The sequence below is a fragment of the Grampus griseus genome (genome assembly GCF_964374135.1).
Source record: "Grampus griseus genome assembly, chromosome: 14".
Classification (NCBI taxonomy): domain Eukaryota; kingdom Metazoa; phylum Chordata; class Mammalia; order Artiodactyla; family Delphinidae; genus Grampus; species Grampus griseus.
In genome coordinates this window covers 62,536,078-62,561,655 of record NC_139008.1, presented here as the reverse complement: position 1 = coordinate 62,561,655, position 25,578 = coordinate 62,536,078, and the positions used below count along the sequence as shown (strand labels likewise).

Below are 25,578 nucleotides of genomic sequence, written 5' to 3'. Positions count from 1 at the left end.
CATTCTATGAGTTTTGGCATATTTATGGTGATATGTATCCACCATTAAGAGAATCACATGGAATAGGTTCACTGCCCTGAAAATCGCCTGTGCTCCACCTCTTCATCCCTCCCTCCCTCCCCAACAAACCCCTGGCAACCACTGAGCTTTTCACTGTCTCTATAGTTTTACCTTTTCTACAGTGTCGTATAGTTGGAATCATACAGTATGTAGCCTTTTTAGATTGGCTTCTTTCATTTAGTGCATTTAAGGTTCTTTCATGTCTTGATAGCTCATTTCTTTTTAGCACTGAACAATATTCCATTATATGGATGTATCACAGTTTGTTTATCATTCACCTATTGAAGGATATCTTGGTTTCTTCCAAGTTTTGACAATTATAAATAAAGCTGCTACAAACATCTGTGCAGATTTTCGTGTGGACATAAGTTTTCAGCTCATTCAGGGAGTGCAACTGCTGGACTGTATGATAAGAGTATGCTTGTTTTGTAAGAAAGAGCCAAATGGCATCTAAAGTGCCTGCACTATTTTGCATTCCCACCAGCAACGAGTGAGAGTCCCTGTTGATCCACATCCTTGTCAGCTTTTGGTTGTATCAGTGTTCTGAATTTTAACCATTCTGATAGGAGTGCAGTGGTATTGCACTGTTATTTTAATTTGCATTTTTCTAATGACACATGATGTTGAGCATCTTTCCATATACTTATTTTCCATCTGCATATCTTCTTTTTGAGGTGTCCATGTGTTTTGCCCATTTTTTTTTTTTTTTTGCGGTACGCGGGCCTCTCACGGTTGTGGCTTCTCCTGTTGCGGAGCACAGGCTCCGGACGCGCAGGCTCAGCGGCCATGGCTCATGGGCCCAGCCGCTCCGTGGCACATGGGACCTTCCCAGACCGGGGCACGAAGCCGTGTCCCCTGCATCGGCAGGCGGACTCTCAACCACTGCGCCACCAGGGCAGCCCAGTTTTGCCCATTTTTTAAAGTGAATTGCTTTCTTATTGTTGAGTTTTAAGACTTTGTGTATTTGGGATATCAGTCCTTTGTCAGATACATGTTTTGCAAGTATTTTCTCCCAGATTGGAGCTTGTATTTTCATTTTCTTAAATGTCTTAGAGCAGAGTTTTAATTTTAATAAAGTCCAATTTATCAATTTTTTCTTTCACAGATCATACTTTTGATGTTGTACCTGTCCCCAGTATTCATCAGTCTTTCCTGTGACCAAAGGGATAAATCAGGGTGTAGGCTGATGGGGTTCAGAGGGCAGTGTAAACTGAGAGAGCAGGAGGGCAGGAATTGACCCTTTGATCTTGTCCATATAGGCTCCACCTTTTGAGATTATTTCTCAGTCATCTATTTCTATAATAATGCTACACAACAAAACACCCCCAGAACTCAAGGGCTTATCATAATAAGCATTTACTTCTCTCTCACATGTCCATGGGTTGGCTGGATTTCAGTTGATCAAGGCCGTGCTCAGCTGGGTTTAAATCCAAGCTGCAGGTTGGGTCCAGATCTGTTTCACATGTCACTTATCTTCCTTGGACCTTGTTCTTTTCAGGTCAAAAGACTGGAGGGCAAGCCCAGCCACACAAGCACATTTCTAGTCTTTGCTTACATCATATCTGCTAACATTCCATTGGTGAAAGCAAGTCCATGGCCGAGCTCAACATCAGTGGGGCAGGAAGTACACTCCTCCTATGGATAACTGAACAGCAATCTAATATGCCACAAATCATATATGCAGATTCCTATCACAGGACCCTGGGCTCTGCTTTCAGATATCCAAAGACACATTCCCAAACAAGAAAGCAAGAGAGAAATTCAGTTATAAACTAAGTCAGTTGAAACACTGCTAGCTTTATTTTCCACTGTTCTTATACCCAGTGCCTAAGGTTAGACCCTGTGCTACTCAAGGCTACAGAATCAAGTCAGTATAGCGTTCCATGGGACTCTGGCGGGTGCTTCACAGAAGGAGATAGATCCTTCAGGAGATACAAGAATACAGAAAGGTGTTATTTGCTCCCCACCCCACTGTCCACCTCTTCTCATCGCTCCCCCTACCACAAAGCTAACCAACAGTGACTTTCAACTGAGACAACATGCAGGAAGGCCCCACTGCCTCATCTTCTCTGCCTCCTTCCCACATCTGCCCCCACCCCCCTACCCTCCACTGAGAGCTTCCAACACAGGGTACCAGATACCTCTCAGCAGCGATAGCCCAGCTGCCAGGGCTCCTGCAATGGTGGATACCATCTTAACAACCATGGTGGCTGCTTGGCCATGAGAAATGCAGGGGCTACAGGCAGCCCCCTATCCTGTGGGAGATCCAGACCCACCAACATGCATAGCAAAGTGGCTTGACAGGAGAGTCAGTGTCCCAGATCGTGAAAAATCATTCCTGTCATCCTGGCTGACCCAGCTTCTGGGAGACAAAAAACCATCCACTGTGATAGGTGAATAATGCTCCCCCTCAAAAAAAAAAAAAAAAGATGTCCACGTCCTAATTCCTGGAACTTGTGAAGATGTTACCTTATGTGGCAAATGGGACTACAAATATGATTAAGGAACTGAAGATGGAAAAATTAGTCTGGATTATCCAGGTGGGTCCAATGTAATTACAGGGGTTCTTACAAGTAACAGAGGGAGGCAGGAGCCTCAGAGTCAGAGAAGGAGATATGATAACGGAAGCAGAATTTGGAGTGATGAACAGAAGGGAACGAGGAATGTGGACAGCTTCTAGAAGCTGGAAAAGGCAAGTACACAATTGTCCCCCAGAACCCTGCCAACCCATCTCAGACTCTGACCTATGGAACTGCAAGACAATAAATTTGCTTTGTTTTAAGCCATCAAGTTTGTGCTAATTTGTTACAGAAGCCATAGGAAACTAACACAGCTAGCAAGTATTTGGGGGCAGTTAGAAAACTGTGAGCACTGAACCCCACTTCTCTTTGCCAGTCCTTCCCCCTTTGACTTGACATCCAGCAAAAGGCAAATGTTCAGAAATTGGCAGGACAAGACAAGTCAACCTGTTAGTAAAACCTTTAGCATTCAGATCTTTTATTTAAATATTTATTTCATTATTTTTAAAGTTCTCCATCCAAACCACAGCTGTAACTGGAATCCAGCTGTCCCAGGCAATAGAAATATCAACCGGGGGTGTCCTGAGATTGGCAGATTGTGGGTTGCTAGAGTCAAAAAGAGATTGTCCGGTCCAACCCACCCACTTGACAGATGAGGAATTGTGGCTGGAGAGAGGGTGGGTGTCTGGGAGTGGGAAAGGTGAGCGGGTGCTGGGCAGATGGTGCTGGAGCCCCTGCGCAGGCATGGCCTCAGTGCCTGGCCCTGCCTGGCCGCCCCCCGTCATGGCTGCTGTTGGTACTGGCCCTCGGTGGCCGTGTAGAAGTCATCCAGCACACTCTGGATGTATTCGAAGGTGGGCCGTTCCTCGGGGTGGTTCTTCCAGCAGCGAGTCATGATGTTGTAGAGCTCCTCGGGGCAGTGCTCTGGTCGAGGCATCCGGTACCCCCGCTCCAGTGCCCGGATCACCTCGGGGTTTGACATCCCTGAGAAGGAGCCATGGAATTGAAAAGGGAGGGATTGGGGTTGGGGTGGCAGACACCGTTGCCTCCCCAATAACCATCACTCCCCACCTCCCCATGGGAACTGAGCTCCTCCCACTGTGAAAGCCAGGTATCCCTTCTCCAGCCACCCCTGCAGCGAGGGCAGGGGCCTGGTGCACAGTTTGGGCCAATGGAGCTGACGGGGAGACTCCCAGGAAACTTTCAGGCAAGGTTTTTCTCCCTTATGAGAAAAGAGGCTTTGGAGGACACACCCTTCCTGCTTCCTTTGGATACTGACACAATGTGATCTTTGGAGCTGCAGCAGCCATCTGACCACATGGGGAAGACAGTCACAGAGGAACCAACCCAGAGTCCTGAGAGCATTTGAGCAACTGAACTGACCAGTCACCAGTGCCAGATTCCTTGCTCTGGGGAAAAATAACTTACCTATTGTTTCCACCACTCTTAGCCTGATAATTTGTTACTTGCAGCCTAATGCATCCTAATGGATACAGCATTCCATAACCCATTGCCTGGTTTTTATTGGTGTACCCTCAAGATAAAACAAGTAGCTAGACTCAGTGTCACCCTATGAGTGGGAACATTTCTTTTTTTTTTTTAGAAGATGTTGGGGGTAGGAGTTTATTAATTAATTAATTTATTTTTGCTGTGTTGGGTCTTCGTTTCTGTGCGAGGGCTTTCTCTAGTTGTGGCAAGTGGGGACCACTCTTCATCGCAGTGCACGGGCCTCTCACTATCGTGGCCTCTCTTGTTGCGCAGCACAGGCTCCAGACGCGCAGGCTCAGTAGTTGTGGCTCACGGGCCCAGTTGCTCCACGGCATGTGGGATCCTCCCAGACAACGTGTGGCACGAACCCGTGTCCCCTGCATTAGCAGGCAGATTCTCAACCACTGTGCCACCAGTGAAGCCCTGGGAACATTTCTTTGTTCAATTAAAGTTTATGTTAGTTATCCTCAAGAACAACACTTTAAACATCTATGATCCCCAATTTTATATTACCAGTCTTGAACACCAAACATATTCATAGATCCAAGTGCTTCCTTGAACATCTTTACTTAGATGTCTACAAGTCACCTCAAATTTAACAGGGCTGAAATGGAATTCTTGAATTTCTATTCCCAGACCATCATGCACCCAGTTGCTCAATCAAAACAAGGAGACTCATCCTTGATTCTTCTCTCTCCCTCACCTTCCACATCAGTAAGTCACACCCTTTCTTCTTATAAAACACAGCACCAACTCATCAACTTATATCTGTTACGACTGTCACCACTGCCTGTGCCGTTGCTGCAGCTCCCACCATCTCCCCAGCCCCGATGCACTCTCCACACTAAACCAAAGCATCGCTTAAATGTGGAAATCAGATGATGCCACTTCCCTGCCTAGAATCCTCCAATAGCTTCTGTACACTTAGACTAACACCTATAAGCTTCACCATGACTACGGATCCTGCCTGACTGGGCCCCTGCCAACCCCCTCATGTACCGTCTGCTCTCATTCCTTGTCTCCAGCTACCTGGCTTCCTTGCTATTCTTCAGGCACACCGCAGGCCCTAAGAGCTGGCAGTACCTTCTACCTGGAATCCTTCCCCCAGATCTTCACTCGGCTGGCTTTCCGCTCAAATATGACCTGCTCTGACAGTGCTCCCTGTCTGCAGGAGGCCCATGTCACCCCCTCTCCCGAGCCCCTGCTTCATTTTCTTCTCTGCAGTGATCTCCACTGAGAGTGTGTGTCTGTTTAGTGTGTGTTCCTCCAGGCTAGAACGTGAGCTCCTGCTGAGCAGGGACCTTGTCTCTTACTGTATCCTTCATGCGCTGTATCCTTCTTCATGCCTAACACACAGTAGGAATTTGATAAATACTGATGAGTGAACCAAGTGTCTACACCTTTTATTTCTAATCTTCAAAACCACTTCTGCAAGGTAGTTGACATCATTACCTATAATTTTTACAGATGAAGAACTAGGGTAGAAGTCAAGTGGATTTCCCAAAGTGTAATAGTTGATGGGGACAGGATTAAAACTCAGAACTATTTACTATTACACGGGCTTCCCTGGTGGCGCAGTGGTTGAGAGTCCGCCTGCCGATGCAGGGGACACGGGTTCATGCCCCGGTCCGGGAAGATCCCACGTGCCGCGGAGCAGCTGGGCCCGTGAGCCATGGCCGCTGAGCCTGCGCGTCCGGAGCCTGTGCTCCGCAACGGGAGAGGCCACAGCAGTGAGAGGCCCGCGTACCGCGAAAAAAAAAAAAAAAGTCAGGGACTCTTTATATCCACCTTGCCTCTTCTCCCCACTGTTCTGGCTACAGATACCCTAGGATACATCCCAACTGAAAAGGAACAGCGAACAACTTTATTTACTGAGTCCCCGGCAATCTACATGTCGGGTATATCTTTGTATACCCTATGGTCTACTCAGTGTAGGGTGCTGCCCATAGGCATGGGGATAAATTCATCCATTTGACGAATAGTTACTAGACACCCATTATGAGCCAAGCACAAATGTAGGCAGTGCAGATGCACCAGTGAGGAATACAGAAATGATTTCTGGCCTCACAGAGCTCAGAGTCTGATGGAGAAAATATCAAATGAATATATAGTTATCAGTGGTGATGAATGCTGTGAATGAAACAGTATAGGGTATTGTGAATGAGAATCACAGGGACATGTATGGTACTTTAGATCAGAGGTCCCCAACCACCGGGGCGTGGACCAGTACAGGAACTGGGCCGCACAGCAGGAGGTGAGCGGCGGGTGAGCAGGCGAAGCTTCATCTGCTGTCCCCAATCGCTCCCCATCCCTCGCGTTACCGCCTGAAACACCCTCCCACCTCTATCCATGGGAGAACTGTCTTCCGTGAAACCAGTCCCTGGTGCCAAAAAGGTTGCTGCTTTAGATGACTGGGCTGTGGGGTACAGCATGAAATGAAGCGGGAGAAGTAGGCAGGGGCTGGATCATGAAGGACCTGCAGGCCACAATTAGGAGTTGGGATTCTGTCCTAATTATGCTGGGAGGCCATTAAAAAGTTAGAGGTGGAGAAGGGAAAAGATCTGGTTCACAGTTTTAGAAAAATCCCTCTGGTCTCAGGTGGAGAAAGGCCTGTTAGAGAGATGGGAGACTGATTAGGAGGCCACTGCACCAGCGAGGTGAGGGAGGATGTTGGCCTGGTGTTGGTGGAGGCTGTGGAGTTAGAAGTGGGCCGACTTGGGGTGTTTTGGAGTCAAATGGCCAGAACCCTGTGACTTCTTGGATGTGGAAATGGATGAGAGAAGAGGAAGGGCCAAGCAGGCTCCCAGATTTCAGGCTTAAGAAACTGGATGGATAATGGAGGCTTTAACTGAGATGGGGCAGGCGAGGGGAAGTTGGGGGTGAGGGCCAGGAACTCAGTCCGACATAGAGAACAGACTGGTGGTTGCCAGGGGGGAAGGGGTTGGGGGAGGGATGGAGTGGGAGGTTGGGGTTAGCAGATGGACGCTTTTATATATAGAATGGATAAACAACAAGGTTCTACTGTACAGCACAGAGAACTATATTCAATATCCTATGATAAAACATAATGGAAAAGAATATTAAAAAAAAGAATGTATATAACTGAATCACTTTGCTGTACAGCAGAAATTAACACATTGCAAATCAACTATACTTCAATAAAAATATTGATAAAAATCGGGACTTCCCTGGTGGTCCAGTGGTAAAGAATCTACCTTCCAAGGGAGGGGACGTGGGTTTGATACCTGGTCAGGGAACTAAGATCTCACATGCAGTGGGGCAACTAAGCCTGTGTGCCACAACTACTGAGCTCATGTGCCTCAACTAGAGAGCCCCCGTGCCGCAAACTACAGAGCCCACGCGCTCTGGAGCCCGCGTGTCACAACTAGAGAGGGAAAACCCGCAAGCCACAATTAGAGAGAAGCCCGCGCACCACAACGAAGAGCTCGCACACTGCAATGAATGATCCCACGTGCCTCAAAGAAGACCGGATGCAGCCAAAAAAAAAAAAAAATTGATAACAATAAATAAACAAAATAACAAACAAACAAACAAAAACTCGGTCCGAATGGCCGCATTGATAAGAGAAGAGAGCCAGGCTGGGCCCTGGAAGCAGCCCCAAGCTGATGTTCTCTCTCCTACCTGGGTAAGGGATCCGGCCGTAGGTGACGATCTCCATCATCAGGATACCAAAGGACCAGACGTCTGACTTGATGGTGAAGGAGCCAAAGTTGATGGCTTCAGGAGCTGTCCACTTGATGGGGAACTTGGCCCCTGTGGTTTGGACAGAGCAGAGTCAGGCTGAGTCTGGGGAGCAGTCAGGGCTGGGTCTCTGCTAATGCAAGGGAACAGGACAGCGGTACAGCTGCCAACGTCTGCCCCCTGCAGAACTGTGACTTCCCTCAATCTGGCCTCCGTGGAAGCAAGGAACATCCATCCTGAGGACAGATGGCTAAAGTGGGGAGGAGTGGGCCGAGGTGCCTGGGATGTGTCTGGGAACTCACTCTCTGGGGCCACCTCATTGATTCAGCTGATGTCCTGGTGAACTGCAACTCCTGAAGAGTGGAGTCCTAGAGGTCACAGGATCTTTGGGGACAGCAGAACTTCAAGGGACTTTGAGACCAGGTCACATCTGATGCCTCCGCCCCCTAACCCCCTGCAATGGGGAAAGGGAAGATTTTGGCTCTTGGCCTCTGAGGTTTCCCCCGTCACTGGGTGTCTCCCCTTCTAGTCCTCCCCTCCTTGCCTCTGGTCTGGGATGGGTTTAGTTAACCTTTGGTGAGTGATTTCTATCATAATTCCACTGTGGTTGGGGAATGTGGTGTAAAGGATACATGTTCTTTGGAGTTTGTTGAGACCTGCTTTATGATTTAGTACATAGTCAAGTTCTGAAAATGCTCTATGTTTTTTCTGTTTTTCCCCAATCCCTTCCTTCCTTGGGATTGAGAGAGTTTTTTTTATTCCTGCTTATCCTCTCTTGGTTTAGAAATTATACACTCTATTCTTTTTTTTTTTTTGTGGTATGTGGGCCTCTCACTGTTGTGGCCTCTCCCGTTGCAGAGCACAGGCTCCGGACACACAGGCTCAGCGGCCATGGCTCACAGGCCCAGCTGCTCCACGGCACGTGCAATTGTCCCGGACCAGGGCACGAACCCGTGTCCCCTGCATCAGCAGGTGGACTCTCAACCACTGTGCCACCAGGGAAGCCCTACACTCTATTCTTTTAGTGGTTGCCCTAAGTTTAGATTCTTTTAATTGTGTCATAATAAACATGAAATAGAATGTACAAATCTTTCATACACAACTTGATGCATTTTATATATGTATATCCCTTTGTAATCACCACTCAGATCAAGATATAGAACACTTTCTCAGAAGTGTTCCCTCCGGCCCCCTCTCTGTCAATACCCTCCCCAATCCAGGTAGCTATTACTCTGATCTCTAACATCATAAATGAGTTTTGCCTGTTTTTTTTGTTTGAGATACATTCACAGACCATATAATTCACCCACCTAAAGTATACAGTACAATGGTTCTTAGTATATTCACAAAGTTGTGTTTTAAAATATTTTCACCATACCCCCCAAAACCACAGCAGTCACTACTCATTTCTTGCCAGGTCCCCACACCAGCCCTAGGCTGGAGTTAATCTACTTTCTGTCTGTAGATTTGCTTGTTCTGGGCATTTCATATAAATGGAATCATATAATATAGGTCTTCGTGTCTGGCTTCTTTCACTTAACATGATGTTTTCAAAGTTTATCCATGTTTAGGGTATATTAGTACTTCATGCCTTTTTTTATGGCCAAATGATATTCCATTGTATGTCTATATCCCATTTTGTGTATCAGTTGATGGACATTTGGGTTGCTTCCACTTTTGGGCTCTTAAGAATATTGCTGCTGTCAACCTTCACATATGTGTTTGCCTGTTTCTGAATTTTATATAGATGCAACTATCCAGCATCTACTTTTTTGTCTGATTTCTTTTATTTCGATATTATGCCGTGATAGTCATCTACTTTTTTGCATGTGTCACTGGTTCGTAAGTTCTCATCGTTCCATAATATCATATTCTGTGAATAGACCCCAATTTAAAGATCATTCTACTATTTGTGGACGTTTAGATGCTTCCCAGTTTTGTTTTGTTTTGTTTTTTTTTTGCGGTACGCGGGCCTCTCACTGCTGTGGCCTCTCCCGTTGTGGAGCACAGGCTCCGGACGCGCAGGCTCAGCGGCCATGGCTCACGGGCCCAGCTGCTCCGCGACATGTGGGATCTTCCCGGACTGGGGCACGAACCTGCGTCCCCTGCATCGGCAGGCGGATTCTCAACCGCTGCGCCACCAGGGAAGCCCAGATGCTTCCCAATTTTTGTCGACTACACATAACGTTGCTCTTACCCTTAATTTCAACATGACTTGACTAACCCAATCTACAACTGATCACAGTCACTGGGGGAGACTCTGCAGACCAAGACACTATGTCCAGGAGTCCGTCCAGCTTAATAACTCACAGCTGATACTGGGACAGACCTTTGCATTTTCACCAATCACTTTCACGGGTCTTAACTCTCAACAGTCACGACCCACCCGAGTGGGCTTCACGGGGCCCTCGGCAGCATCCCCTACCTTCCCGAGCTGTGTACTCGTTGTCCTCTATGATCCGCGCCAGGCCGAAGTCAGCAATCTTGCACACCAGGGACGCAGACACCAAGATGTTGGCGGCTCGGAGGTCTCGGTGGATGTAGTTCCTCTGCTCGATGAAGGCCATGCCTTCTGCAATCTCCACCCAAAAGAGAGACATGCTTACCCTCGGATCTGGCCCAGCCCAAGATGGGTCTCATCCAAAAGCAGAAGAGAAATGTCCAAGTGTGAGAAGGCTGGAAAATACGTGCGCCAGCTCCCTCTTTTTTTGTGGGAGGGTCCTGGGCTCAGGTTGGCATTTCTCTGTCTACCCAGCCAGACTGGGGGGATCCTCAGGGCCTGGGCCAGTTTGGGGCTTCTCTAGAGCTCCAAGACCTCCCAAGAACGCTTTGAGGAAAAAGTGTTATTTCTCCAGGGACCTACACACACACAAACCAATATACTTCGACGGGCTTTCATCCTCAACCCCACTTCTGGGAACAACCTAGGCTCACATAACATTCTGCTGTATCTCTTATGCCTCCTTCACCCCGAAGCCTGGGTAGGGAAAACTCCTTTATTCATTCAACAAATATCTACTGAGTGTCTCATGGGTGCCAGACATATTGCTTGAACAGGTGGGGAGCCAGGCAAGGTCCCTGCAGGTGGTAATAAGTACCATAAAGAAAGGATGAAGCAGGTAATAGGACACGAAGTGTAGAGGGCTGTTTTGGATTAGATGGTCAGGGAAGGCTGCTTTGATGAGGTGAAACTTTAGGAAAGATCTGAGTGATGATAAAAATGTGTCAAATAAGAGCATCACCATGAGCAAAGGTCCGGAAGTAGGAGTGAGCTTGCGTATTCATAGAACAGGTGGCTGAGCAGAAGTTGCCAGAGGGGAAGTTGGGGGAGTTGAGGTTGTTAGGGAGGCTGCTGATTGGGAAGAACCTTGTAGGTTAGGAGAGGCAGTTGGGTTGTAGTCTAAGCATAAAGGGAAGAAAGAAGTCTTAGAGCAGGAGAGTGACATGGTCTGATATATATTTTAATGTCATCATGGCTGCTGAGTGCATAATGGACTGTGTGGAGGATTCTTTTTTTTGTTTTGAATTTTATTTTATTTATTTTTTATACAGAAGGTTCTTATTAGTTATCCATTTTATACATATTAATGTATATATGTCAATCCCAACCTTGTGTGGAGGATTCTTATTCACAATGGGACCTTGGAAGCCTGACAGAAAGATGTGGGATTTTTCCTTAGAGACGTTTTCCACTTACAAGGGTTTGTGCATTAACCCTCAGAAACAGGCTTATGACTAACCCTCAGAAACTCAGAAAATAGCATTTATAGTTCATAAACTGGCCTTCAATGTCCTTGAGGCAGGCATTATCACCATTTCTGTTGTACAGGGGAGGGACACATTTTCTAGATCACACCACCAGGGAGATTCTGATTCAAACCTGTCTGTGGATTTCCACTCCCCATACCCCAAGCTGCCTCTAGTTACTCAGAACCCCAGTGCTCTGGAGAACTGCAGCTGGGTGCAATCTGGTGAGATTATTTGGGGAGGTGGGACTTCTGACCAGACCAAACCGAGACACAAGCCTGTTCAAAGTCTGAGGCAAGTGGATGGTGCACTTGTGGAAAATGGCCAGCAGGGAGCACCTGTGGCCATTGGAACTGAGGTCTGAGGCTCCAGTCTTTCCAACAAAGACGTGAGACTTTCTGATTTTGTTTGTGGTAAGGCGGAGTCTTGACCAGGGGGTGTGGAAAATTTATAAGGAGTTCCTCGACCAAACAGTTAACAACAGCTGTAACATTAACGGCGGATGTTGTAGCTTATTCATTAATCATAAGATAATACTTAACAAACTTAAATAGCATTTACTCTCTGCTTTGGGGGAGGTACTATTGATATCAGCACTATTTTACAGGTGAGAAAACTGAATCCTAGAGAAATACTTAACTGGCCCAAGTGGAGACCAGGACTGGAAATCTGACAGCCCTGCTGTGGCAGCCCTGTGTCCAGTAATGGACACAGGGTCTGTGTCCATTACTCTACCTGAATGTTTGGCACAGAGCAGGCACTAATGCTGGTCGTTACCATTTCTCAGTACCCAGGGACAGACTCTCATGTTATGGATTTGCACATGAGCACATGAGCTCAGTGGGGCAGGTGGGACTAACCCCACTCAGGAGACAGCAGATGAGAATGCTTAGGTGACTCTGGGGTTGGACCAGCTCAATTTGAGCCCCATATCTCTGTGACCTCCAAGCAAACTATTTTAACCCTCTGTGCCTCACTTTTCTTCTCTGTAAAATGGGAACAATAGAACCTTCTTCCAAGGGGTCGTGTGAGGATTAATACTCTAAGTCTACATCAGGGCTTAGAACAGAGTCTGGCATATAATTATTCACTTCAACAGTGGCTATAATGGTCCCTGTTGAGGAAAGTGGCCCTCAGAAAGGTTAAGCAATTTGCTCAAAGCTACACAGGCAGAGCTGGGGTCAATAGCAAAACTCTACGTGATTTCTAAGCCTGTGTGTATATAGTGGTTCTTCTCAAGGGTTTGTCAACTGAACAAATAGTGGATAGGTTGACTGGGTTCAGGGTTGGTCTACGAATTGGGGGTTAATGAGGTGGTGAGATTTCATGCCCACCAAGTGGGTTGCCATGATGTCAGGCGTTATTACTGGGTTTGCTTCTTAGAGTATCAGGGAATCACAGAACCAGCTGGAAGGGCCTGTAGGGATATCCCAGCTCAGGGCTCTTCAAACTGAACCCAATTGATACCTCAAGGTCATCTTGGGGTTGGAGGGAGAAAATAAAGGCCACCTGCTTCAATCAGAGCAGCTCTGTTTTGATCTATTTTAAAGTATTCAGCTGCTCTATAAGATTCATTTGACTAACCGAGTTATGGCTTAAAAAAAAAAAAAAGAAAAAGCTTTCAAACTTGAAAACCACAGAGATGGTCCAATTCCCTCATTTGACAAATAGAGAGACCAAGACCCAGAGTGGATCTCAGGCTCCACAGCCAGTTGGTGACAGGGCTGGGCAGCCTCCACTGACTGCGCCCACCTGCCTCTCTAGACTGGAAGTGAAGATCAGGCCACCAGGTTGACTCCTTCCCATCCCTGGGCTCTGGGGGTACCTCTGCTCCTTGATGCACAAGGGCCTGGAACCTCTTTCCCTCCTGTGGTTTCTATTTTCCTGTCTGTGCCATGAGGAGAGTGGTTCTTGCCCCAGTCCGTGAACCTCCACCCGGCAAGGTTTCTGCCAGTTTGATGGTTATAATTTAGTAACAGGCCAGACTATTGTTTCCCCGGGGCAGCGCCCACTGAAGGGAAAATGCCAGGTCTTGATTTCCATAGGCCACTGGCATTCCAGGCTCTGAAAGGTAAACTCTTTTATTATACCTCTGCCCACGCCCCCAGGATTTGCCTACTCAAGTGAACTCTGCCTCAGGCATCTCCAGAAGGCCCAGCCCTAGGCCCAGGCGCCCCCGTCTCCCTTAACACCTTCCAGGCTGCGAGCCACACCCCCTTCATTTTTGCCAGGCCCAGCCTCCAACTGACCAGGCTGAGCTCTTGTTTTGCCCTTTGGGCTTGGCACAGGCTGCTGCTTCTGCCTAGAATACCCTTCCCTCTCCTCTTCATCTGCCTAACTTCTACTCATCCTTCAGGGCTCAGCCTAGAGACCGCTTCCTCTGAGAAGCCTTCTCAGATTGCTCCTCGACTGGGCTAAGTGCTCCGGCCGTGTACTCCCATAGCAGACTTTTCCTCCCCTGTTTTCCCACAGATAGGACAGAATGAGAGGCTAGAAGTAAAAAGCACTCAGGCTGGGGGTGAGAAGAGCTGTAGAAAGTGAAGGGAAGATGAGAAAGAAAATGGGGTTTAAGAAGCGTTTGTGTGATTTACAGACATTTTAAATTTTGCTGGATACTGCATTCTTTTGGCACTGAGCCAGGACCACTTGGGTCCTGGCTCTCTAAGAGATTCAGTTGTTTCGTAAGTGTAAACCCTGGGAGGACAGCAATACTTTCCATTTTGTTCACTGCTGTATCCCCTAAAAGTAACATAGTAATTTAGACAAGCTACTCCACCTCACTGGGCCTTAGTTTCCTCATCGGTACTTCACTTCATCTCTGTGCCTCAATTTCCTGTGCTGTAAAATGGAGTGACAATTACCTATCTGTGGCCGGACTATTACATCAGCGGCTTCCAGTGAACCATGCCTCCTGGGACTCATGGTGTAGTCCCTCCCACACTGACTGAGGGCTGGGCGTGTGACTTGCTTTGGCCACGGGGACGTTAGTAAGCGTGATGCAAGCAGAGCTTGCTCATTTACGGCTTGGTCCCTTAGAAGATTCCCTCTTGGAACCTCGCTGCCAGGATGTAAAGGAGCTCTGCTTGGCCTATTGAGTGACGTGGGGCCACTGGAGAGAGACTTGGAGGATGAGCCACCGTCTCGGACATTCTAGCCCCAGGCAAGCTCTCAGAAGAATGCATCCACAAGAGGAACCTCGGTTTCACCACGTGGAGCAGAAAAACCACCCAGCCGACCCCAGTCAACTCCACAGAATCATGGGAAATAGTACGTTGCTGTTTCAGGCTACTAAGCTTTGGAGTGGTTGATCACAAAGGAATAGATAACAAAAATCTCACCCTAGAAGGTTGATGTGAGGACTACGTGAGTTAGTACATAGAAGGCACATAGAAAAAGCATACTTTAATCCTGAGCACTCAATAAATGTTAGCTGTTACTACTATAGTATGTGATCAATAAACATTTGTTGAAGAGATAATTGCCTTCCTGTCGCCCTCCCCAGACTTCCCCATTAGACTCGCACCTGGGCTGAGAAGTCGATGAGTCTTGGCAACGGCTGCTTACTGCCTTCTTCACTCTTCAGGAAGTCCAGCAGGCTGCCTGTGTCGGGGAGGGTGAAGCAACATTTACTACTCTCAGGACTTCAGCGTGTGCTTAAGATCTTTCCTAGTAATGGATCTAAATAAAAGTATTTACCGCTCCTAGTGTTTGAGAAACAGAATTGGGGCGTTTGGAAAACGACTTTGTGATTGCCAGACTGGTCCCTTGACTGAGACGGCTTTCTGAGCCTGGATGACTGGGGGCGTGGTTTTATAAGGCAGGCATAATTGTGTGTTTAGAAAATGATAAAAGCTTTGAGATGTTGAATCACTCTAAATGGAGGTCATGTGAGATGTTTCTGTATATAGAGAAATGGGCAGGGATTGAAAATGATTGGTAAATGGTGGTCTAAAAAAAGATCCCTGAGACTGTCCTGAATTGTGTGTAGGCAGGGTGGGGGCAGCCTGGAACGGATGCTTTGTCAACTCTTAAGGTTGACAAAGGTCTTAATGCTTTGACTCTCTTTTCTGGAGCATTGGTCCAGCTAGGGAAGGTGGCTGATGGTGGGGGGTGGGGGGGTGGTTTAGGGAGTCACCCCAGGCTCTAGGGCTCACAGTGAACCCATAGAAGCCTCTTCTCCTATCACCCCGAGGGATTCTGGCCCCACCCGCTCTCCCAGGGGCCCATGTGCTCCCCTTCTCCTGGCATCCCCCTAACATGATTTCACCCCCTCAAACAGGAGGGTGGGGTAGGTGGATATGAGGATGATCAGTGAGCTCGTGTCAGAAGAGCTCCTGGTCAGACTGGGGAAATCTTGAAGGCAAGAACCGTGACAGAGTCACCGTTGACTCTGCAATTGACCCGGAGGAGCCACAGCCTGCATCCCCAGCTCCCAGCACGTGGCACCTTTGGCCATGAACTCTGTGATGATGTAGATGGGCTCCTCTGTGACCACGGCATGCAGCTTCACCAGCTTGTCGTGCTGCAGAGTTTTCATCAGGTTGGCTTCTGCCAGGAACGCGTCCACAGACATGCTCCCGGGCTTCATCGTCTTCACGGCCACCTTGGTGTGCTTGTTGTAGGTGGCTGGAGTGGAACAAGGAGCAGGAAAGGTGGTCAGGACCCACTGCCCACAGTTCTGGAAGACCCGGGTGCAGACCTGCCTCCTCCAGGACGCCTTCCCTGCCCATCTCAGCCCTTAGAGAGAGAAGGGGAGACATGGGCTTTGGCCTTAGACAGATGTGGGTTGAAGGGCCGGTTTACCACTTCCTAGCTGTGTGCCCTTGGGCAAGTCACTCAACCTCTTTGAACTGTGGTTTCCTCATCTGCAAAGGCTCTTTCAGGGATTAAAGAATAACCTTAAAACATCACTCAGATTATGTCACTCACTCACACACCTACCTTTGTTTTGTCAGACATTCATATACATACTATCTTTGCTTAAAATGGTTTATTTAATCTTAACACTGCTCTCAAAATAAATACCAGTTTCATCATGGTCCATAAGGCCCTGCATGATCTGGCCTTGCCCACCTCGCCTCATCATCCACCAACACCCCCTTACCTTTTGTGCACCAATCAGCCTGCGTATCCTTCAGTCCCCCAAGCAGCCAACTCCCCCTCCCACCACAGGGACTTTGCACATGCTGTTCCCTCACCTCACCCTACTCCTTCCCTGCTTCATCTTGTTGATCTTGTAAATCTCGTTGTTGCTTGTGTTTCCACGTGTGCCTTGGCTGCCAGGAAGCTCTAATCCAGAGTTGAGGTCTTCCTGTAGTAAGAGTCTAAGGCCTCATATAATATTTTTTGTTTTCCAACCTCATCAGCCCAATCTGTCTTACCTTCCTCTCCATATTCTCTCTGCCACATTCTCTTATTCAGTGCCTGGCACATAGTAGGCTCTCAATAAATATAGTTAACATAGGTGGATTTTAATCTTATTTTTTTCTGGCTGAATTGTTTGCATATCTGTAAGTTGTCTTCACTCCCATTTGGAATGTGGTGGAGTATAAACACAATGGGGGGCGCCAGGCACTGGGCCAGGCATCGTGTCTAACCCACAGTCCTGCAAAGCAGGCTTTGCTATTCTTAGGTTATTAGAGGCAGGACAGCAGGGGTGGAATATGACTTTTTGGTGCTCCACAATGCCCTAGCATGGCGCTGGGCACACGGCCGGTGCTCAGAACAGCTTGTTCGTCAGCTGCCAACACTGAACTCACCTGGAAATCTCCAGTAATACTTACCCTTTCTTTCTTTTTTTTTTTTTTGCCATGCTGCATGGCATGTGGGATCTTAGTTCCCTAACCGGGGATCGAAACCCGTACCCCCTGCATTGGAAGCACAGAGTCTTAACCACTGGACCACCAGGGAAGTCCTATATTCTTTCCCATTCTTAATTTTCATCATCCTAAGAGATGTTCAGGTTATGTCAACACCCTACTAAGAGACTGTCCCAGCTCCATATGAGGGAGCAGATTCCTCATCTAGGACTCCTACTTCCCAGAAGAAAGTGTTTGACCCCAACAGGCCTGGCCTCAAAGGCAAATCAGTGTTTGCATGGCAGGACAATTTGGTTTGCTATCAGAGAGGAACTGAAGAATTGCTCCTTTATGGTTATTATTCAAATCTCCCCTCTGCCCTGGGTGGCATTCCCACTTTGCCTCAGGCTGTTCCTGAAAGCAAGGACCTCCCTCTCCCCTCCTTCCCCTCCCCACTCTGGCCCTGGGTTCTTACCCATCCAGACTTCCCCAAACTGCCCAGCTCCAAGTTTCTTCTCCAGCCTGAGGGACTCCCGGGGGATCTCCCAGGCATCTTTCTCCCAAGGCTTCTGGGGTTTGGAGGACATGCAGGGCACTGTCAGCTTCTGGCAGAGTCCGTCGCTCCCCTCTGGAATAGAGTCCCTGATCAGCTGAGGGCAGCCAGCTCCAGGCCAGCCACAGGCTTCCCCTTGGGGGCTGCCCCACCTGGTCCACTGTATCTGGCCCGTGTTCCAAAGGGTCGCCCTATCAGGGACATCCCCAAGAGAACAGAGCATGACGAGATGTCACCTCTGTCCTCCTGCTCAAAAGGCCTTCAGGAGACTCCGAAGCAACTATTTGTCTGGGGAGGAAGCATCATCAGGCCTCAGAGGCTGCAGTGCACACTTGACCAGGATTCCTGGGAGACAGGCCCACCCACTTGGGCCCCCGGTTGGAAGGCAGCCACAGTAGGACTTACTCTTTTTTGTTTGTTTGGCTGTGTCCCACAGCATGTGGGATCTTAGTTTCCTGATCAGGGATTGAACCTGCACCCCGTGTATTAAAAGGGCGGAGTCTTAACCACTGGATCGCCAGGGAACCCCCAGGACTCACTCTTGTAGTGGGCCACCAGCTCCTGCAGGCTGCCGAAAGTGCTCCGGGGGGAGATGTAGAAGCCCCCATTGTCCAGCGTCCGGATCTTATAATGTTTCACTGTGTCCCCGTGCTGGGGGTCGTAGTCTCGCACGGACAAAGAGTAGCTCCCTGCGTGGGCCAGAGAGAAACCCCTCAGGAGTGGACTCTCGGAGGCCTGCCACCTTGTGTCAGCAACCTGACACTCTGTAAGGCCACTACTGGCACCGTCCTGGCACCTGCTCAGTGGAGTACAGGGTAGGAGTGGGCTGTGGAGTCAGGCTTCCTGGGTGCTTCTCAGGCTGCTCCATGTCCAGCTGTGAGACCTTGGACAAGTGACCGCGTCACTTCTCTGGGCCTCAGTTTTCTCATCTGTAAAATGGGATTGGTCATACCTCCTCACCCCCATCCCATTGCCTGATGGTTAAAAGAAGTAATGCTTGTACTCAGGATGTAAACACTCATTAAATGTTGGCTGTCATCATCTTCATTATTATCTCTTTTTCTTCCTATCATCTATCTATCTATCTATCAATCACAAAAGCCAAGATACCACACCAGTTTGGTAGAAATGCTATTTAGAAACAAACAAGCAAAAAGATAAAACAAACACAAAAATATCCAGTTCAATTATTACAGTATAAACATTGAAATGTAAGTGTAAACATTAAATGCTGTGGCAGGCTGAGTAACAGCTCCCAAGATGTCCGCGTTCTAATCCCTGACACCTGTGATTACCTTACATGGTAAAAGGGGTTTTACAGATGTGATTCAGTTAAGGATCTGGAGATAGGGAAATCATCCTGGATTATCCAGGTAGGCCCAGTGTAATCACAAGCGTCTTTATAAGAGGAAGTAAGAAGGTCAAAGTAGGATATATGAAGATGGAAAGTTGAGGTTGGAGAGATGTGAGAAAGGGGCTATGAGGCAAGGAATGCTGGTGACCTCTAGAAGCTGAAAAAGGCAAAGAAACAGATTCTTTTGTGAAGCCTCCAGAAGGGACCAGTCCTGCGGACACTTTAACTTGAGCCCAGTGAGACTGATTTCAGAATTCTGAGCCCCAGAACTGTAACATCATAAATTTATCTCGCTTTAAGCCACTAAGCTTGTGGTAATTTGTTACAACAGCAATAGGAACCTAATACACATGGCATCACATAGACCAGAAACACACACGTCTTTCAGTCCACGGCCATGGTTCTGCCATTTGTGAGCTGAGTGTCCTTGGGCAAGTTATCAGCCTCTCTGTCTCTCAGTTTTCTCTACCACAGTAGCACCATGTCTTAGGATTTGGGGGAGGTTTAAACTGTTGCATGAATAACAGTTGATCATACATGCTAGCCACTAAGAACCTTGTCTGAATAAAAAATGAATGAAAGAAAAAATGAATGAATAGGAATAATATTCATTATAATGAATTATAGTTATATGTATTATGATAAATGATATTATTCACTATAGTGAATGAATAACCCCACAAGGTAGAGGTTCTTCATCACCACAATTTTATAGATGAGGAGACTGAGGTCCAGGGAGGTGAAGTAACTCACCCACAGTCACACAGCTTGTAAGTAGCAGAGCTGGGAGTCAAACCCAGGCAGCAGGCTCTGGGACCCCCCACTCTTAGCCGCTCTGCCCAGTCAAGGTGAGGCTGGTTTGGCCGATGCTGGGTGGGGAGAAGCAGAATCCAAGAAGAAGCAGGATAGGATTTGGGGCACTTGTGCTGCAAGTTTTATTAACTCGGCGAACCCGCCTATGCCCCCACCTCTGAGGGCTGTGACAGTGGCCCAAGCTCACCTTCCTGCCCCGTAGGTCTGCCCCTGTGTGCAGGATGGCCCAGCGGGAGAAGAGAAGCCGAGGGCTGTGTACGGCTTTACCTTTTTGTCCATTTCTTTTCCTCTGGGGGCTGAAAAGGGGCTTGTTGGGTGGGAGGAAATAAAGCCCAAATATTCACTGACCCAAAACACTGATTTTGAGTGGTGTTCTAGCCACATTCAGGCTTCCCCAGTTCAGATATCTAGGGAGTGAGTAGAAGGTCACACAGATGCCTTCGATTGTTGGCCCCAAAACTGCCCAGGGTACTGTGAGGTCACACTTTACGCAATTTACTGATTTCTTTGAACCAGGCAGTCTTGAGACTAAACACCGTAGTAAAGGTCCACTCTGTGTGTGAAATCCGAAATCACGAGACTCCTACTTACATTCATTCCTTTGGGAAAACTGGCCTCAGTTGATGTCAGTTTGAGTTACGCACTGTTTTGGGGCACTGCTCTTGCCTCCTGTGCGATGACCCGGCACAAAGCCACCCTCACAGCACAGAAATTTCAGGAAGCAGGCCTCCAACATCAAAACTTCCAAATACCTCAAAGGAGCTATTTTAAGCAGGGTCCTAGCGAAGGCCCTCCTTTGGGAGGAGGCCACCCATTTTCGTATGGAGAGAGGGAAGAGTCAGGTCTAGGGACAAGATATATTTTGATGGATATTTAAAAGAATACAAGCAGGATGTTGTTTTTAGGGGCGGTCACTGCCTCCTACTTCCATTGGCCTAAGCCGGCAGCTCTGGGGGCTGAGAAGGCCCAAACTAGGCTTGAGCAAAGGGCCGGAGGAAGCTTGGAAGCCGTGGTGGGCTGGTGAGTTGTTCAGGCCCCCATCCCCCGGGGCATTCCCCGTGGGGTAGGGGTGGGTGGGCAGGGACACAGGGCTGGGAGGGCCCGCATCACCTTTGGTGGTCTCGCTGTCCCGCATCATGAAGGAGCCCAGCACATTGCCAGGGGCCAGGAGTTGGCGCTCTGCATCCTTCCGGCTGATGCCCTTGAAGAACCACCTGGAGGGGAGGGGGGTGCAGCGTGTGAACCCGTGGCGGACAGTCCTGGCTGGCTCTCAGTGCTCTTGCCCGGCACCAGGATTCTGAGGGCCAGGCTTCCTGCGGGATCAATTTTACTCAGATTCTTTTGGGGAAAACAACCATTCTTTTAATATTTTAACATTAAAACAGACATTTTACCAAACTGGTGAATCCAGTTTGCTGAGGCTGAAACTTATGCAATTTGGGGAGCTTTCTTCAAGAAAAGTAACACAGCGTTACAAATACAAAATGCTCGTGGTCGTTCCAGCACCACCCAACGGGAGGGATAAGGTGATGAACAGAAAGATTGGGTGGAAAAATACAGCGGTCTTAACCAACTGCGGTCAAAAATCTTACTTCTCCAAATTTCACAAGAACATTTGACCATCTTTTCAGGGTCTTGGAGGCCCACGTGAGTGAGGGCTGAGCTCTGTTACTGCCACAGTTCATCCTCCTCTGTGGATACAGAGTGAATATAAAGTCGGCATGCGTTTCTAAGATAAAAGGTGAGATTTCAAATGATTTTCTACTTGGGACCATATCCTTGGACCTTTTCTTCATACTCCCTGGATGTTTGGGATCTTGGGTGGAAAAATTCAAGCAGCAGCAAACAAACCCGTTCCCTGAGGAGTAGTTCATGGGCTGTGATGGAAAAACCTCAGACCAGAGGTCAGCTGGCCTTGACCCTGCCACAAATCTGCTGTGTGATTTTGATCACGTCGTTTTCCCTCTCTGGACTCCTGTTTCCTCTGCTATCAACTGGGGAGACAGACAGCTGACATTCCTCAAGTTCTTGTTACCCACCCAACAACTCTGTGGAATCATTGCCTTTATTATCCCCACTTTATAGATGAGGAAACTGAGGAACAGAGAAAGCAAGTAACTTGCCTGGCGTCATAGAGCTAGGAAGTGGTGGGGGCAGGATTCAAAGCCAGGCAGTCTAACTCCAGAGCCCAAGGTCTTAGTCACCATTCTACACCCCCCACTTGCCTTCTTTGCTCTCATTTGGTAAAGTAATTCATGCCATGGTAAAATGTTCAAGCAATGTTAAAGGGTACAGAGTAAGAGATATCTCCCTGGCAATTCCAGCCCTAGGAAGTTATCCCGCTATCTCCCTGGCAATTCCATCCCTAGGAAGTTATCCCACCGATCTTGCACAGGAGGAAGTGACATATACGCAAGGAGATTCACCGCAGCACAAGACTGGAAGCAGCTTAAGTGACCGCTGGCAGGGGATGGTGGGGCATCTACGTGACAGACACTGCAGCTGTGAAAAGGAGGATACTGTAGGTGCTGCACGGAAGAGCTGAACAAAAGGAGTAGAACAGTGTGCGTTCAATCTGCCACTTGTGTAAAATGGAGGGAGATATATGTATTTTCTTAATCAAGTATAAAGCATTTGGGAGGACGTACAAGAAACTGGTTGCTTCTGGAAGGGAAGTAGCTGGGTGGGGATAGGGTGGGAGGAACACTTTTCACTCTTTATCCTAGGTCCTTCTGCACCATTTGCATTTTGAAACATTTGAAAATATTGCCTATTTCAAGGCAGATGAGGAAATAAGATCTCATCCCACGCTGATTCCAGTGCCCCAGCTGCCCTCCCCAGAAGCAGCCTCTGTGAGCAGTTTCTTGATGCAGACACAAGAACCCAGGAGTGTAAGACTCACATAGGTATTTAGGTCAGTGGTTCTCAAGGTGCGGGAGGCAGACAGCGAACCCGTGAACAACCAAGGAAACAAGATCATTTTTGCTAGTGAGAAGTGTCTAGAAGGAAGTAAAATGGGTTTCCATGAGAGAGAGAGAATCTCAGAGGGGACCTGATTGAGACCGGGAAGGCCTCTCTGAGACTGGAAAGATGAGAAGGAGCCAGCCAGGCAAAGAGCCCTAGGAAGAGCGTGCCAGGCAGGGGAGACAGTGAGTGCAAAGGCCCTGAGGCAGGAGCAAGGCTGGCTCTGTTCATGCTTCCTTCTGGAGGGCGGGGAAATAGAATACTCACTCTTCTGTCTCCAGAGAGTTGACTCGGGCAACGTAGTTGCTTGGGATGTAGCCCTCTTTCCGGGTAGCCAGGGATCGTGCTCTCCACCACTCCCCAGATCTGAGGGACAGGAGGAAGCAAAGGGGTCAGAGGGCAGGAGGACCACTCCTCGTCCTCTTGGGCCCCCCAGCGTTGGCCTGGAATACCCCCAACACCAGGAAGCCGGTAGGGTGAAGGGCAGGGCCACTACTGTCTCCGCTCCCAGCCTTCACCCCGTTAAGGTAAATACCTTTACAACAATCCCCACTGTGCCTCTGAAGGTCCGCCCAGGGCTAGAATCAAGCCCTGTACCTGCATTCAGAGTCCTAGGTTTGTGGCCTCACTCTTATTCCCTGGACTTGTGGCCTTGGCCTTATTAGCCATATGTAAGGTGGGGCCCTATGCCCATGGCAGACTCACAGTGGCTCGTTGGGGCTGAGAGCCAGAAGGAGTGGGCTCAGGAGTCTGACCAAGCATAACCACTCCCATCCTTGGGCCCCAGGACATACTAGACACTACATCCACTGATGGTGAAGATGGTAGGAGAGTGGAGGTAGCAAGCTCAGAGATCCATGGATTTCTGAATGCAAAGTCACCTCAGCAGGGTCTGGTCCATAGGTAAGGCTGCAGCTTAATCATAGGAGTCCAAGGAAGGCTTCCCTGAGAAAGCACTTTCTACTGTCCATCCTTGCCTGGATGAGCCATTAGCAAGTATGCAAGCCCCTTTACTGTGGCTGTAAGCCAGGTTAACAGCAAACTCTTCTTCCTTTATTACGATCAGGTTCTCATCAGTCATTTACACCCTAGTGTAATATAGTTTATCAGGTCCTTTACTGAAGCACAAGAGAGCAAAACTGAGTATTGGAGATAGGTATGTCTTAGAGGGGAGTGGAATGGGGACTCACTCTTCCAGGACTACCATCTCGTCCCCCTTCTGGAAACTGAGGTCTTCATGGTGAATGGCCTCGTAATCATACAAGGCAACCACAATGATCTCCTCAGAACCTGCTGGGAAGAGAGACATGTGGGATGGTGAGGCTTTATCTGAGCACACCCACAGTCCTGGGTGTTTCCCACCCCAACACCTGGCACCCAGCCCTGGACCCCTTGATGTGTCTGTCTTGTGATATAAGTAAGCATCTTGCCATGCCAGCTGTGATTCTTGAGTTTAAAGCTAACGGAGTTTTGTTCATGTTATGAAACAACATTATAGAAAAACAATAGCTTGTACTAAGTACTTTGGGGGAAATTTATGGGATTTTCAAGAGTGGTTTTGACTGTTTGGGATTTTTGCCTCAAGCTCTGACTGAGAACCTAACCTAATCCGCTACATAACATGACTCCAGTACACGTGCTTGCCAGCTACTTACCCTCTGTGGACCCTGGTGGGTTGCCGTTGCTACTGTCAGGCCACTGTGGGGAAGAAATGGGAGAAGGGGATGAATCCAATAGTGTGTGTGTAGCCACGGAAGGTCTGTGTCAAAAAGGATATCCCAGCCCCGTGAGTCATGGGAGGAGGCCCAGAGAGGGCTGGGAAGTACCCAAGGTAACACAGCACATTAGGGGCACAGGCAGCACAAGGATGCAGGTCTCTTGGGTTGTAGGCTCTGCCTTCAGCCTTGGACATACTGGGGGACGTACTTGTGCCTTCTCCTCAACATACAGTGAGGGGCTTGGTCCCGATCAGTGTTTTCCAAGCTATGTTTGAAGAAACCCTGGGTCTACCAACGTGGCTCATGAATAAAGGCTCCACTATGTATGTGAAACAACATAAGTGTCTGTCCAAAGGGGAATTGGTTCCTACACTGTGGTGCTCTAAGCAGCCCTTATAAAAGGGAGGCCGCTTCCTTCCTGACACAATGAGACCTCAAAGATATATTGTTGAGTAAACAAAGCTAGTTCAGAATGGTAAATATGATACATTGGTATAAAACACATACTCAAACATCCTAAACACTTTCTGTGGACACATGCTGTACACATGTGAGTGTAAATTCATGGAAAAAGGTTTGCAAGGTTCCATGCCAAACTGACAACAGCTGATACCTCTGAGGTAGGGTGTGGGGCATTGGTCAGCAGAGACTGTAGCTTTCACTGAAATCTGTGATTTTTATTTTCAAGGAGAATGAATTTGTGTGTTACACACGTAAGTAAACATTAATTTAAAGAAATAGGTTTGGGAAACACTAAGAAGTATATCCTTTTTGGGGAGAGTCACAAAGCCCATTACAAAGATTTATAAAGGCTCTGAGTCCTACAGGGAAGGAGTGTTTGGCCCAGTGTTTTGCAAACTGA

The 25,578-nt window shown here is 48.2% G+C and overlaps 1 protein-coding gene across 1 annotated transcript in view; it reads right to left on the bottom strand.

Moving 5' to 3' along the window:
* Positions 1 to 3,056: 3,056 nt before the first annotated feature.
* HCK (HCK proto-oncogene, Src family tyrosine kinase) overlaps positions 3,057 to 25,578 on the bottom strand; it is a 38,819-nt gene continuing 16,297 nt past the window's right edge. The window contains exons 3-13 of the mRNA XM_082669972.1: positions 24,654 to 24,696; positions 24,189 to 24,291; positions 23,266 to 23,364; positions 21,145 to 21,248; positions 18,407 to 18,556; positions 17,790 to 17,942; positions 15,963 to 16,142; positions 15,040 to 15,116; positions 10,195 to 10,348; positions 7,710 to 7,841; positions 3,057 to 3,563 (exon numbers count right to left, since the gene is read on the bottom strand). Coding sequence (XP_082526098.1) covers positions 3,361 to 3,563; positions 7,710 to 7,841; positions 10,195 to 10,348; positions 15,040 to 15,116; positions 15,963 to 16,142; positions 17,790 to 17,942; positions 18,407 to 18,556; positions 21,145 to 21,248; positions 23,266 to 23,364; positions 24,189 to 24,291; positions 24,654 to 24,696 — 1,398 coding nt within the window. The 3' untranslated portion in view covers positions 3,057 to 3,360. The remainder of the gene's footprint in view (positions 3,564 to 7,709; positions 7,842 to 10,194; positions 10,349 to 15,039; positions 15,117 to 15,962; positions 16,143 to 17,789; positions 17,943 to 18,406; positions 18,557 to 21,144; positions 21,249 to 23,265; positions 23,365 to 24,188; positions 24,292 to 24,653; positions 24,697 to 25,578) is intronic.